The sequence below is a fragment of the Arachis duranensis genome, chromosome 5 (genome assembly GCF_000817695.3).
Source record: "Arachis duranensis cultivar V14167 chromosome 5, aradu.V14167.gnm2.J7QH, whole genome shotgun sequence".
NCBI classification, from domain to species: domain Eukaryota; kingdom Viridiplantae; phylum Streptophyta; class Magnoliopsida; order Fabales; family Fabaceae; genus Arachis; species Arachis duranensis.
In genome coordinates, this window is record NC_029776.3 from 3,357,689 (window position 1) to 3,371,523 (window position 13,835).

Here is a 13,835-nt window from a genome sequence, read left to right on the forward strand (position 1 = left end):
ACAGTTATATATTTGCATGAATGGTTGGTTGCCAGAAAAGTGTATGGCAATATACAACTGGGAATTATTCAATTATGTTACCCTGACCTTATTATTATTATTATTATTATTATTATTATTATTATTATTATTACATCACTTAGTACAATTTGCTAATTTAACACCTTGAAGATTTACATTGACAAGTTCAAATCATCTATTTTTTTTGGTTATTATAGAAGCTGGGTACGATTTGGACCAAGAAATAAGAGGTTTGGGTCAATATTATGATAATCAAAAAGAAATTTGTTGCTTTCGAAAATATATAAAAAGGGGTTATCAAAAACAACTTTGCTATGAATCCCGTGAAAGCTTTCTTATATGAGAGAACACGTCATACAAATAGTTTTTATGATCCTAAAAAATCACCCTCACCATCTTCCCACGTCAAAAGATTTGGTAAAAAATCACCCTCACTAGCTTCTACTTAGTATTTAGTTCTTAACTTATTTTAATATATATTTTATATACATAAAATATAATTGGTTGTTGTATTTTGTGGAGGCCCTAAATCCTAGTTTTTGTGTAGAAAGTTAGAATATGGCAAAGACATGATCATGAATCTTGTGTTATAAAAAGAAGGGTAGTTAAGGGGGCCAACCCTTGCCTTAAAGTTTTGGTGGATATTGACATTATACAAAGTCATGTTAATGATAATGAAATTGCAATGACATGTGGTGAGTTGTGACAATACCCTCATTTATCAGCTACATGCCACTCTCCTCGTGAACACCATCATCCTTCTTCTCTTCAATTCAATAATACTCTCCATCATTCACTTTCTTATATACTACTAATTATAGTTAACACCTAACTCTACCTTTTTACTCAAATCAACACAAGGATAATATTGGAAACATTTTAAGTGTTTCACTATTTTTTAAGTATTTTTGTAATTTTAACTGTTGATTTAACTATATATATAAATTTTATAATTAAGATCAACGGCTGACTAAAACACCTAAAATACTTAATTTTTAATCGTCGTGTATGAAGCCCTATTTTTTTTTCTTTGTGAATTCCATAAATATTTTGATTTTATGTTAAGTATCAGTTTAGTGAAATCTGTCAAAAAAATTATATTTCAAGGTTATTATTGGCCTTTTAAGCTTTTTTATAAATTTTATAATTAAGATCAACGACTAAAATGACTAAAACACCTAAAATACTTAATTTCTAATTGTCGTGTATGAAGCTCTAATTTTTTTTTCTTTGTGAATTTCCATAAATATTAGGGGTGAGCACGGGTCGGTTTGGTTCGGGTTTATGGTAAAATTAGAACCAAACCGATTAAGAACGGATTGGTTCGGTTCGGGTAATTGGGTACCCGACTTTGAAATTCATAACAAAAAAACAAATCTTTATCTTAAAAATTCAACAAATACAATAAACATGTAACATTAATAGAAATAATCCAAACATGTTAAATACCAAATACATTAAAAACTAAATTCATTAAAATCAAAACATATTAATAGTGAATAATTTTTGTCTAATGAAAAAATCATATATATATTTTTTATTTTTTTATTTAATTAATATATGATCGAGTTCGCGGGTTGGTTTAGGTTCCGCACTCCAAAACCGATACCCGAACCAATTATTAACAAAGATTATCGGTTTGGTTCGGATTGGACCCAATTACCCGTTGATTCCAGAACCAATTTAATTGGTTCGGTTCAGGTTCGGACGGGTAATCAGAACCCGCTACCTGTGCTCACCCCTAATAAATATTTTTATTTTATGTTCGTGTCAGTTTAGTGAAATCTGTCAAAAAAATTATATTTCAAGGTTATTATTGGCCTTTTTAAGCTTCTTTATAGACTAAATTGTGGATGCTTCAATTTTTTAGGTTAAATTGAAAATTTGGTCCAAACAATATTATGAAAATAACTGATACCACAAACAATATAAGAAGTGAGAACTTAATATCAGATAAAATTGAGGGAGGCAATGGCACCATAAATGGTAAACTGATAGCAAAGACATTGCTGGTAAATGTTCAAGTTCTTTGGCTAAATCCATGGCTACTACAAGAAGTAATAACAGAAATTGGCTCTTTTCTTCAAAACCAAACTTCAAAAGCTTATCTGAAACCCTATCATGACAGAATTCAAGGTTGATAAATGGTGGCAGAAAACAAAAAAGCTGCCACAAAAAAATTATTCCGGTGTATACTATAAAATCGTCTTGCAATCGATGCAAAAATTAGACTGCAGACTGCAGACTGCGGAATTCCATTCTAGCTTGCATCATCTCTCAAGTCGGTTGCAACTTCGCCACTAGTCGGCCTGCGAGATCACAAAAAGATACATTTCAAAATGCTTGGATTTCATAAATGGTAGGTTGATTCAGAGTTATCAAATGGAACAACATAGATCAATCAAAACAAAATCTATTAGATAATTAGCAGTTAATGGCTTTCCAAACTTCTCATTAGATAACATTTTTTTTTCTGATCAAGCAGTACATGCTAGTGGCTAGTTCAGAAGTTCAAAAGCCATGCAGTTCTATTCTCAGCATTTTTTTTTCTTTTGTTGGTTAACATATCCTAATGATAATTCTCTAATATTAACATCATTACTACAGAAAACATAAATCATAAACCTGCTTCCCTGCAGTAAAAGATTTATATGTTTTTTTTGTATACATTCATTCACTCCTTACATTGTTAGTAAAAAACATTTCAAGGCCCTACTGAAGTCAAAGATCATAGCCCAATGGTTATAATCTTTTCTTGTATTCTGCTTACTAGAGAAAGATTAGCCGACCACACCTAGTGGGAGGATAAGGCTCTGTTGTTGTTGTTACTTACTAGAGAAAGATCAAATTTGATATCGACTGTGATTAATAATCAACAATAGCTTTTGTGACCCAGCTGATCATTTTGTTACAGTTTGTTAATCCCCTTCAAGCAAATAATGATGTTATCTAGGTGACATAGTTTTCATGCTTCCACCTATCACCAAATTTTCTTTTGGAGCTGAAAATAGTTCAGTTCTTTCTGAAGCAAACTATTATGCAAATGACTAATTCAATCGTTATTTATATACCGGCATTTCCGTATGATCATGTCATGACAGAGAGACAAAGAAAAACATCAATGATTCAATGTTGGTGCAAATATAGATGTAAACTATAAACTATGTGCAAGTGGAATGAGCTGATGGCCTATGTTAGAAGATACAAACTTAATCAACACATGAAATCCATATTTCATGAAAAGGAACCTTTCACAGATATATCAGATCAAATTTCTTCTCCATGTATTTGCAAATTTAAATTTTCAGTGAAAGTTATTCACTGTTGAATGATTAATTATGAGCAAGTTACTTCAGTTTACTCCCTCCTTTGTTTTCTCATTAACAATCAAAGGAGGAAAACAATTACATCCTGAAATATAATTATAACCGAAGTGCAGAATGTTGGATTCAAAGTTGAGTTAATAATAATATTTGAATCAAACAGAAGACCACAAAGAAAACTAATAAATATCACTTAAAAAAGCCTAGGAGTAACGCACTTACAGTCCGCCTAAAACTTTGATGGTGTCATAGAAAAACCATTGCAAAGTTATCGAGGGACCAACAAGCAAAAGTCGAATAGGAAGGCTCCTGGTAAATAGATTGGCAAACCCAATTTTTCTGATAGCCTGCACACGGAGAATTAGCGGATCACATTTAGTACAACATATCGAATCTTAAAAAGAAATCATAAAACAAAAAGTGGAAAAATGAGTACCAGCATGAAACTATCGGCCTTTCTGTTATAGAGAGAGGATACAATATTGTCAGCAGGATTGGAAATGAAACTACCAACAGATCCGGCTGCATATCCAGCTATACATGTCACACCAAGCTGTTGAGCTATAGAACAATCTTCCTTTCTTCTTTTAGCAACATTACGATACAAAAAATCAACGGAATGCTCAAATGTTGCAAACATAACCATGGAAACTGCCCAAAAGGAAACAGGACACTTATTCAGTTCATTGATGATATGATGATATCATCACTGCAACTATTTACCCCTCACCTAATACAAATGAACAAAATTAACAATTACAAAGTCCAAGCTTACAGAGTACTCAGCATGATTGGCCTAAAATAAGTTTTTTATTATTATTGTCAATTATCACCCATCAGGCAACTAATGCCAATAACCGTATCAGCATGATTCAAGTTATACAGAAACATATTTTTGGGATGTTAAGTAGATGGGGAAAAGCAAGATGTAATCACCTATTGCAGAATTTTCTGGCAGATAGTTAAGAACACCCTAGTTTTCAAGTATAAATTTTTACCAGCCTAACTAGCTAAATTAAATACAAGTTTTAAGAGATTATGAAATTACATGGAAGGTTTCGACCCAAAAGTGGAAAAAGTCCACGGTAGAATCTGCAAGGAGTAAACCAAACATAGAATATAAATAATCATGATCACCCCTAGAGACAAGTTCATTAGAAGCACGAAATTTAACGAGTTCAATCTTTCTTTACCCTCGTGTGCCTTCTGCTGCATATAACTTCGGAAAGCCATCGTGCAAGCCCTTAGCAAAGCATGGTTGCGCTTGAACCCTCACTTTTACAGCTTCAAATGGACACAATGCTAGATTGGCAAACATTTCAGCAGACGCACTACTGAGAAAGTAAACAAAGTTCCTGTTCTGGTCTACGAACACATTGGAATAAACCCCCTTAAAATATTCATAGAGACCAAACCTACAGCCACCCTGTGCGCCGTAGCCAAAGAACTTGCCAGTCCATCCCCTCCAAAGGGCAGAAGGCCCTTGTTCCCTCAGTAAGGAAGAAAAGCACTTGGAAATGCTGTAATACTTCACAGGGTACACCTATATGTAACAAAAAACCAATTCCCCATAAGAGACATGATCAAGTTAACAACAAGATCATTCAATTAATCATTACAAACACTCATAACACTCTCATGCTGTTAAGGGCACCCCCTGAAACAAAATTCAATCCTAACAAAATTGTTTGCTAATACAAAATTGATGATATCTCACTCACATGACATAAGGGCACCCTAAAATATTAAAACTTTTGCAACAAATCAGTGTAATTATAACATAAAATTGAAATGCACCTGCATGTTGACCTTCAAGACATCAAGAGGAGTTAGAGCAATATGGGTAGTGCCAGCACTGAGCATTCCGCCAACAGCACAAAGAGCATAATACCTGGGGCTCAATTCCTCAGAGATTCTTCTTCCTCCCATGGCCATGATAAAAAACCAAGCCACCCCAAATGAAAAAGGAACAAAAAACTGAACTAACTCGTTCCTTCTTCAGTGAAAGAACTCAACCTCCATTCACACTAACAAAAATACTCATCAAAGTTAAGTTTTTTAAGCACACTATAGATTTTGACCACTCAATAGTTTTGTGGGCACAAACAAAGGAATCAAATTTAGGCAGTGATACGCGCCACTCTAACTAGGACTATGGAATCTGATTCTACAAAATGTAAATGCAAATAAAAATGCTAAACCCGAATCCAGATACCTCCAATCCCATATTGCAGGAACTTCTTTGGGGTTTCCGGAGAAGGTGTTCGAGAAAAACCCCCAATGAGGAACAATTCAAAATTGGCCCCTTTCTTTTAATGGAAAAATAATAATAAATAAAATAAATAAATGTATTTAAGAAGAAAAATAAAAGAAAGAAGTTTCTAATTGTTGTATAAGCAAAGAGATGTATTATAGCCATGCTTTTCTTTTGGCAAAATGCATGGCCACGTTACTAAAATTAAATAAATATTGATTGATTGATAGATCATGATTCAGTGCTATTAAATGGAATTTCAGAATTTGAATCTATAACTTGACTTTTATTTGGTTTGCCAAAGTCACTTTCAATTGTGCTTTTCATTTTCTTTGTAATAACTAATAAGTACTCTCACTTGTGTAATTTCGTTTACACAAAAAATGCTGTTTCTTCTAGAATATACACTTTTTCTATATGTTTTATTTAACTCATGTTAAGAATATTAATGCCTTTTAGAAAAAAGCAAAAATATAATATATTTTAAATAATAATTTATTATTAGAAATATTGAATGAAATAATAAATTTTAAATTTTATTTTTTCTCAAAAATTAAAATTTATTTATTAAAAAAAGTTATTGAAAACATTTAAAGATAAGTTTTATATATATGATTTTTAAATTTTGAATAAAATAAGGATATTGAGGGAACAAATAGGATTATAATTTATAAATATAATTGTGATTAATATTTTGTTTTCATGAATTCTTTTTTTTGGGTCAGGATTTTCATAATATTTTTAAAATTCATACATCTTTTTTCTTTTTGGGGTTTGAAATGTTCAATTGCTTGGCCCAAAAAATTTCAGTTTGGTGTTGTACTCAACTACTCATCATACTTTTGGTCTATCTGGGAAACTCATACCAGGCCCATATTAAAGATACTACATTAGCACCTATTGAAGTTTTGTGGTCCCAAAAAGGAAAAAGCCCAACAGTGGCCCAATCTAACCTATTATTAGTTATTACTATAGTGCTTTAACCCAACGCTGATCCACTACAATACGAGGTCATAATTATTTTTAATTTTATTCAGATACGGATAACAAAACCCAGACAAAAAAGACATATCCACAGAGGTGAAGTTTTATGAATAAAAATAGTCTCTCTTTCTATTGGGCTTTATCACCCATTTCAAAATTAAAAACAAAATAGAAAAAGAGCTTTGGAAAATATAGAGAATTATCTTTGTTTACTAATTTTAATAGAATTTAATTTTGATACACTATCAATATAAAATAGTGTAATGCTTTTACACGTATATTTAATTATGTAATGTCACATCAGTAAACATAATTACTTTTCACATTAATCACATAAACGATCATATAAAAGAATGAGTGTAATTATACGATTATATCAAACATTTATACTATCAGTATATCTAAATTAATTTTTTTTAATATCAAAATATAAGACTAGCGAGAATTTAAAATAATATCTTAATAATTCTCTTAAATGTTTTCCTAAACAGTAAATAAAAAAATACAACTAGTATATCAAATAATTCTCCAATCTGGAGACTAAAATTTTCCAAAATATATATACAGTATTTTGTAATTATTGCTTAGTTAAGTCCTAAATTTTAAAAAGTTACCTTTTAGTAAATTTTTACTTTAGTTTATGAGGAGCCCTTCCAAAATTGTTGAGGTAGTTGGGAACGGCTGGCAACATTTATGCAAGAATTTTTGCTGGATTTCGTAAGTGAATCAGAAACACGTGTTTTGGATAAGGTTGTTGCCGCCTAAAATCTTTCTTTGGCTTTCTGTATGTACTTTGAACTTTCCTCTCAAGTCTCAACTGAAACATGACCTCCTAATTTCATACAAATATCTTCCATATTTTCCGTTATTGTAGTTTTGTTTGTTAATAACAAGTGTTTTCAACAAATTAATTCATCCACAACAACACATAAATAGTTCGCTATAAATTGAAAATAAAAAAAAAAAGTCTAGCAAATATCTTTAAGTATTTGTTAATTTTTTTTAAGATAAATTTTCATAAAGAGAATGGAATGTTATAAAATCAACCTATTAAATAAATTAAATTTCCTCCTAAAAAATCCGTTAATACTTTATGTGTACCTTTAAGATACTTGTTAATCATATTAAAATTAATTTAATGTTTTAATCAAAACTTTTCCCTTTATGTACATGTTAATCAAATTCCATTTTTTATTAAAAAGATGCTTAAAAACGGTTCTTAAATCTTAGTTTATTGTTTAATACTTAATAAAGAAAAGTCTTGTAGAAAAACGTGGACAAGAGTGTTATATAGTACTTTGAATGATTACGCAAATGCTAATCACGACCGTCCAAAAATGCAACGTGGCACATTCTGAGTCAAACACTTCTCAAACACACGCCACATTCCTCGTTTGTTTGTATTTTATTTTAGATCTGATTTTGACTTCTAAATTAAACTAGTAATTAATTGCTCAATAATTATTTTATGCAAATTGTTAGATACGAAAAATTGCAATCATATCATTATGAGGGAATAACATAATAATAATTTAATTTGGGACAGCTAAGCATATAGCCAGTTAGTCCCCATAGATATGATTTTGATTTGCTGAGAAAGAAAACACTTTGATTGATACGTACATGTTCATTTCTGGAGCCAACAACTATCTTCATCAAAATCTTATTTGTTTGCTAATATTTGTGGGATTTTGTCTCAAAATAATCTATCTCATCATCCTAAATCAATTATATTTCATATCATCTTCCTTTGTTTAATAACAATAAAAGCAAAAATACTTAATTTAGTTACTGAAAATTTAAATTTGAATTAAGCTAGTTTTTATGGATTTTCTTCTAAAATTGGTAACCAAAATTTTCTGTGTAAATCAAATTATTAAATTATCTTAAAACAAAATTCAGGTGTTAAAGATAACATCATCAGATAGCATTCTAACAACTAGATGATTTGAAAGACAAAAAAAAAAAAATCAAATATAATTCAAATAGCATAGTTTTTTTAAATTTTATAAATTATCAATTTTTTATATATGCCAAATTTAAAAATTCTTTTTTATTTTGGTAAACAAATTTGAAAAGTCTTTGTAGAAACTTATGTAATTTACTTAAAAGAGTAATGATTTTTCTAATATTCAAATAAATAAAATTTGAATATATATATATATATGTTATATTTAAAAATATAAAAAAATAAAAATAACTTTTTCATTTAAAAATTAAATTAAAATTTAGAATTTTTCTTCATCTTTCTACTTGAAAAAACATACAAAAAATCGGAACACCAACACAATTCAAGTAAAATTCAAGTGAGTAAATAAAGTTAAAAACTTATTCAAAAAATAAAATAGTAAAAACATGGTGATATAATAAACAAAAAGATCTGTTAGTTGTTTGGGTCCGATTATTTGGATAAAAAAAATCTTTTTTAATAAAAAATATTTTTTTATTATTTATTGTATTTGACAAATTTTTAATAAAAAAAGATATTTTTTATATAATAAATAAACAAAAAAATACTTTTATATTATTAAACTCAAACATAATTAATAAATAAAAATTTTTTTTTTACATAAAATATCAAAAGATAAAATTACTTTTATTTTTTTCATAAAATCTTTTAAAAAAAAATAATTAAAAAAATCTCATTTTAAAAATTCACCCGAACAAACACAATATCTTATAAATAAATAATACGAAGAAATAAGAGTGCATTATTTGGATTGACAGTGTTTGTGAAGTTGGGGAGTAGTGAACATCTGAACTCAACATTAAAGTCTTGATCTTTTCACATTACATATGACGAGCTCTTGTTGAGTGATTGTGTTTGCTTATTCTTTTCTTTTTAGCTTTTTCTTTCTCTAAAGAGGAGGGATTAAAGCTAAGAAGAGGAAGAAACAAAATGATGCAGGTTGTGATCATTGCAGTTGCTGCAACAGTTGGGAATCTACTGATTGGATGGGATAGTTCAACCATTGCAGGTTGGTCTTTTATCTTAATCATGTTTCATTCTGAATATTAATTGATTTAATTCTGTGTTCTCAATTCGTTGATTGTTGCATATGTTGTTTTCTTTCTAATGATATATGATATGAAACTCAAATGGGTATCCCCAGTTTTATTGTTGTGGATAGTAGTGTCTAGTGTGTAAGGTGTTTGATCTAATGACTCAGAGAATTGAACAAACATGTTGGTTCCCCTTATGCAGGGGGCATGACCTACATCAAGCAAGAGTTCAACTTGGAATCTGATCCCACACTTGAAGGGCTAATAGTATCTATGTCCTTCATAAGTGGCACCATCATGACCATATTTGCTGGCACGGTCTCTGATTTGCTTGGCAGACGCCCTATGCTGATAGTTTCATCCATTATGTTCTTCCTCAGTGGTTTGGTGATTCTCTGGGCTCCTAATGTTACTGTTATTCTGCTCTCAAGGATTTTAGATGGGGTTGCTATTTCGCTTGCCGTGACTCTTACTCCTCTTTACATATCGGAGGTAGCCCCTGCCGATATCAGAGGCCAATTGAACACTGTCACACAGTTTTCGTGTTCCGCTGGAATGTTTCTGGCTTACATCTTGGTTTTCTTGATGTCCCTGCTGTCTTCTCCTAGTTGGAGAACCATGCTTGGGGTTATATCTATTCCTTCTGTTGGCTATTTCTTGCTTGCCATGTTTTTCCTACCTGAGTCCCCTAGGTGGCTTGTTAGCAAAGGTCGAGTCCCCGAGGCTGAAAAAGTTCTGCGAAGACTTCGCGGGGTTGAAGACGTTTCAGGTGACAGCAATTTGCTGTAATTTAGTCTCTTTTTTTTATGTTATTTTATTTCTTTTGTGTAATCACTTTCTGTTGATTTTGGAGTAAACTTTGATATATAGGGGAGTTGGCTCTGCTCGCGGAGGGTCTTAGTCCTGGTGGCGAAGCCACTTCATTGGAAGAGTACATAGTTGCCCCAGCCAGTGAGGCTCTTGTTCACCAGGAAGCAGGGAAAGATTATATAAAGCTATATGGACCAAATGAGGGAGTGTCATTGGTTGCTCACCCAGTAAATGGACAGGGTAGCTTGATATCGCGCAGTATGTTGTCGCAGCAAGGAAGCTTTGTGTCTCAGGCTGCTGGCAGTCTTAAAGATCCTATTGTCAATCTCTTTGGGAGTTTGCATGAGAACACTCTCCCTGAGGGTGGAGGTTCGCGCAGCATGCTAATCCATAATGCAAACAGCATCTTTGGAGATTCCAGCCCCTTTGGTACTGGCGACAATCTGCATGCTCCACTAATGTCATTTCAAGGTGATGCTGGGGAGAGATCAAAGGACAACTTGGGTTTCAGGAGCACTAGCAGCCTGAGAAGCAGTTTCGCTCATGGGAATGCTGTGGAGACACCTAGAAATACAAACATCGGTGGAGGTTGGCAATTGGTTTATAAACCAGCTGATGATGGAAAAGGAGTGCAAAGGGTTTATTTGCATGCAGATCCTGCTGCACCGTCTCAAGAACAGCATGTTTCATTTGTTTCAGCTTCTGGGTATGACATTCCTGTAGATGTCGAAACTTATCAGGCTGCTGCTCTAGTCAGCCAGTCTGTTCTAGGTACTCATGATATGTTGAGTATGCCAGAAGTGGCTAAAAAAGGTCCAAAGTGGAGAAGTCTGCTAGAACCAGGTGTCAAGCGAGCATTGATTGTCGGAATAGGGCTTCAAATTCTTCAACAGGTACAGTTAGTTAACATTTGTATTAGTAGAATTACATCACTTGGTTATTTCCTATGTTTGATCTCCCTTGTATTCATCCTGAAATAGGATGTTTATCCAGCTTTTAAGATTATGTTATGAAGGCCCAAATTACTGTTTTAATAGTCATGAAGATAATTGTTCATGAGCTTTAAGATTAGAATGCCAATTTGATATGTTGTTTCCAGGGTGCTCTTTTCCTCATAGTTTAAAAGTAGCTAAGACAAACAATATAAACAGGGGGCACTTGCATATTGTTCTCTCTTATGGTTTCTTCATATCTGATTATGAAAATGTAATATATGTTGCAGGCTGCTGGTATAAATGGATTTCTATACTATGCTCCCCAAATTCTTGAACAAGCTGGGGTAGGAGCTCTTCTATCGAATTTGGGCATCAGTTCTACATCTTCTTCATTACTTGTAAATGTCATTACCACATTCTGTATGCTGCCTTGTATAGGTCTTTCCATCAAGCTCATGGATATTGCTGGCCGGAGGTATGATTAAACTACGACATTGATTACGTCCTTACTTTCGTGTTATTTCTGTTGTCAGTTAATGAAAGTCGTTTGCCTCCTGATGTATCCTATCAGAATCTCTGTATGTACCTCTGACAATGACATCATATATTTTCTGATGGCAGGTCAATAATGTTGTACACAATCCCTGTTCTGATAGTTTGTCTCGTGATACTAGTAGTCCGGGAATCGTTTCAGATGGGTTCTGTCCTCAATGCAGCAATCACTGCTGTTAGTGTTGTGGTCTATGAAAGCTGCTTCTGCATGGGCTTTGGTGTTATTCCCAACATAATATGCGCCGAAATCTTCCCAACCAGTGTTCGCGGAATCTGCATTTCTATGACTTCACTCACATACTGGGTTTGTACCTTGATTGTCACTTCTACATTTCCCTATTTGCTCCAAATCCTCGGCCTCACTGGCGTCTTCGGATTATTCGTTGCCGGCTGCATCATTTCATGGATATTTGTATACTTGAAAGTTCCTGAAACAAAGGGCATGCCTTTGGAAGTCATTATTGAGTTCTTTGCAATTGGTGCAAAGCCTGGTACTGATCCTGCTACAATTGGAACAAAAGGTTGATAATGAAGATCATCATCATAATTATTAAGAAGAAAATGCATTGTTCATATATGAATTTGGAAGCTTGGTAAAGTTAGTTGATGAGTGAACATTTTGGCGTCCGTACACATATCAGCAGCAGGTTTCCTTTTGTGGGTTTAGGATAAATACGAGTATTAATCTACAAATTATGCTTATAGTTTATAATGGTCCTTATATTAGTTTATCCTTGTTCATTCTTTGGCGTTTCATTTTTACCCCTAAATGAATGGTAAGAGATTGCGTGTTATTAAAGGATTAATACAGATGCAGCTACAGTTTTATTATGCTATCCATTATGCACTTAACTTTAATTTGGGTGCCAAGAGTAAAAGATTTTCAGGAGAAAGTAATTGCATTGTTAGAAAGATTTTCAGGAATATAGTAAAAGATAAAGACTAAAAAGATGAACGAGAAACCAACTCGAGTGGTCAGTGTATTCATTCGCTTAAGCAAGCAGTAATTTATTGGCCAGCGACACTCTTGAAGAAAAAAATAAATTTATGTACAAGAGATAAAATGATATAAGAGATTTATGTATAAAAAAATAATATTTTAAAAAAAGAGGGAATAAAAAAGAGGAACAAGTAGTTAAAATGATGATATAAGAGATTTATGTATGAGATTTCAATTTTGCTGATTTTTTTTATTCTTGTGATATTTTAAAATTGAGTGCTAATCATTATACATAAAATTTTCTATTAATAGAATATACATAAACTTCTCTATGAATTCTGTATACCAAAAGAATCATAAATAAAAATAATACTGTGTTTACTTGTTTAGTTTCCATTGGAATCTTCCAAACTACTGTTTACTTCTAATAAATTATTTTCGAAAATGTGAAGATAGAACTGAGCCATGAATCTTAAAATAATTGTATATGATTTTAGACTATGATATGTACTCCTTTTAATTTATAATTTCATTGCACGAGTGGATTTTGGAAAAAATGTTTAATGATTAAAGGAGTCCTAGGTTACAACTCTGAACATATTCTAATGTAGGTTGTCTTCACTCTCAGTAGAATTGTCTTCCTATCAAATCTTCATTTTAAAAATTATCTACGTATATATTATCCTAATATATAAAAAAGAATTATTTAAATTTCATTTTAAATATATTTATAAGATCATAAAATATATTACTATTTATCATTGTAAATATTTAAAATTAAACAATATTGAGAACACATACGTACTATTATCAAATGAATTAGTCAAGGATAATAAATAACTCAAAATTTAAAAGATGATTTTATTATTATAATCCCGATTTTCAAGTGATACAACTAATTAAACCAACTATGAAGCTTATACTCTTCTCAGAACCAAAAAATCCTCACCCCATTTATACTTAATACTTGTTTGGATCCATTAAATCGATAATTTTTTTTATATTTTAGTATA

At 31.8% G+C, this 13,835-nt stretch overlaps 2 protein-coding genes across 3 annotated transcripts; one reads left to right on the top strand and one right to left on the bottom strand.

Moving 5' to 3' along the window:
- Window positions 1-1,962: 1,962 nt before the first annotated feature.
- LOC107487387 (mitochondrial phosphate carrier protein 1, mitochondrial) lies at window positions 1,963-5,727 on the bottom strand. 2 transcript variants are annotated; one of them, XM_016108014.3, is made up of 6 exons: window positions 5,142-5,727; window positions 4,538-4,887; window positions 4,393-4,436; window positions 3,781-3,995; window positions 3,563-3,691; window positions 1,963-2,330 (listed from the first exon to the last, which is right to left on the bottom strand). In XM_016108014.3, exons 1-5 carry the CDS (start codon window positions 5,277-5,279, stop codon window positions 3,563-3,565), a joined length of 876 nt encoding a protein of 291 aa, XP_015963500.1. In that variant the 5' UTR covers window positions 5,280-5,727; the 3' UTR covers window positions 1,963-2,330. The 2 variants fall into 2 exon arrangements, with proteins under 2 accessions (XP_015963500.1, XP_015963499.1); XM_016108013.3 differs by having other exon boundaries at window positions 3,567-3,691; window positions 5,142-5,723.
- A 3,582-nt stretch (window positions 5,728-9,309) lies between these two features.
- On the top strand, window positions 9,310-12,688 carry LOC107487388 (monosaccharide-sensing protein 3). The gene is made up of 5 exons (XM_016108015.3): window positions 9,310-9,560; window positions 9,788-10,354; window positions 10,456-11,288; window positions 11,618-11,805; window positions 11,952-12,688. The coding sequence occupies exons 1-5, from the start codon at window positions 9,482-9,484 to the stop codon at window positions 12,406-12,408; spliced, it is 2,124 nt and encodes a 707-aa protein (XP_015963501.1). The 5' UTR covers window positions 9,310-9,481; the 3' UTR covers window positions 12,409-12,688.
- The last annotated feature ends 1,147 nt before the right edge of the window (window positions 12,689-13,835 follow it).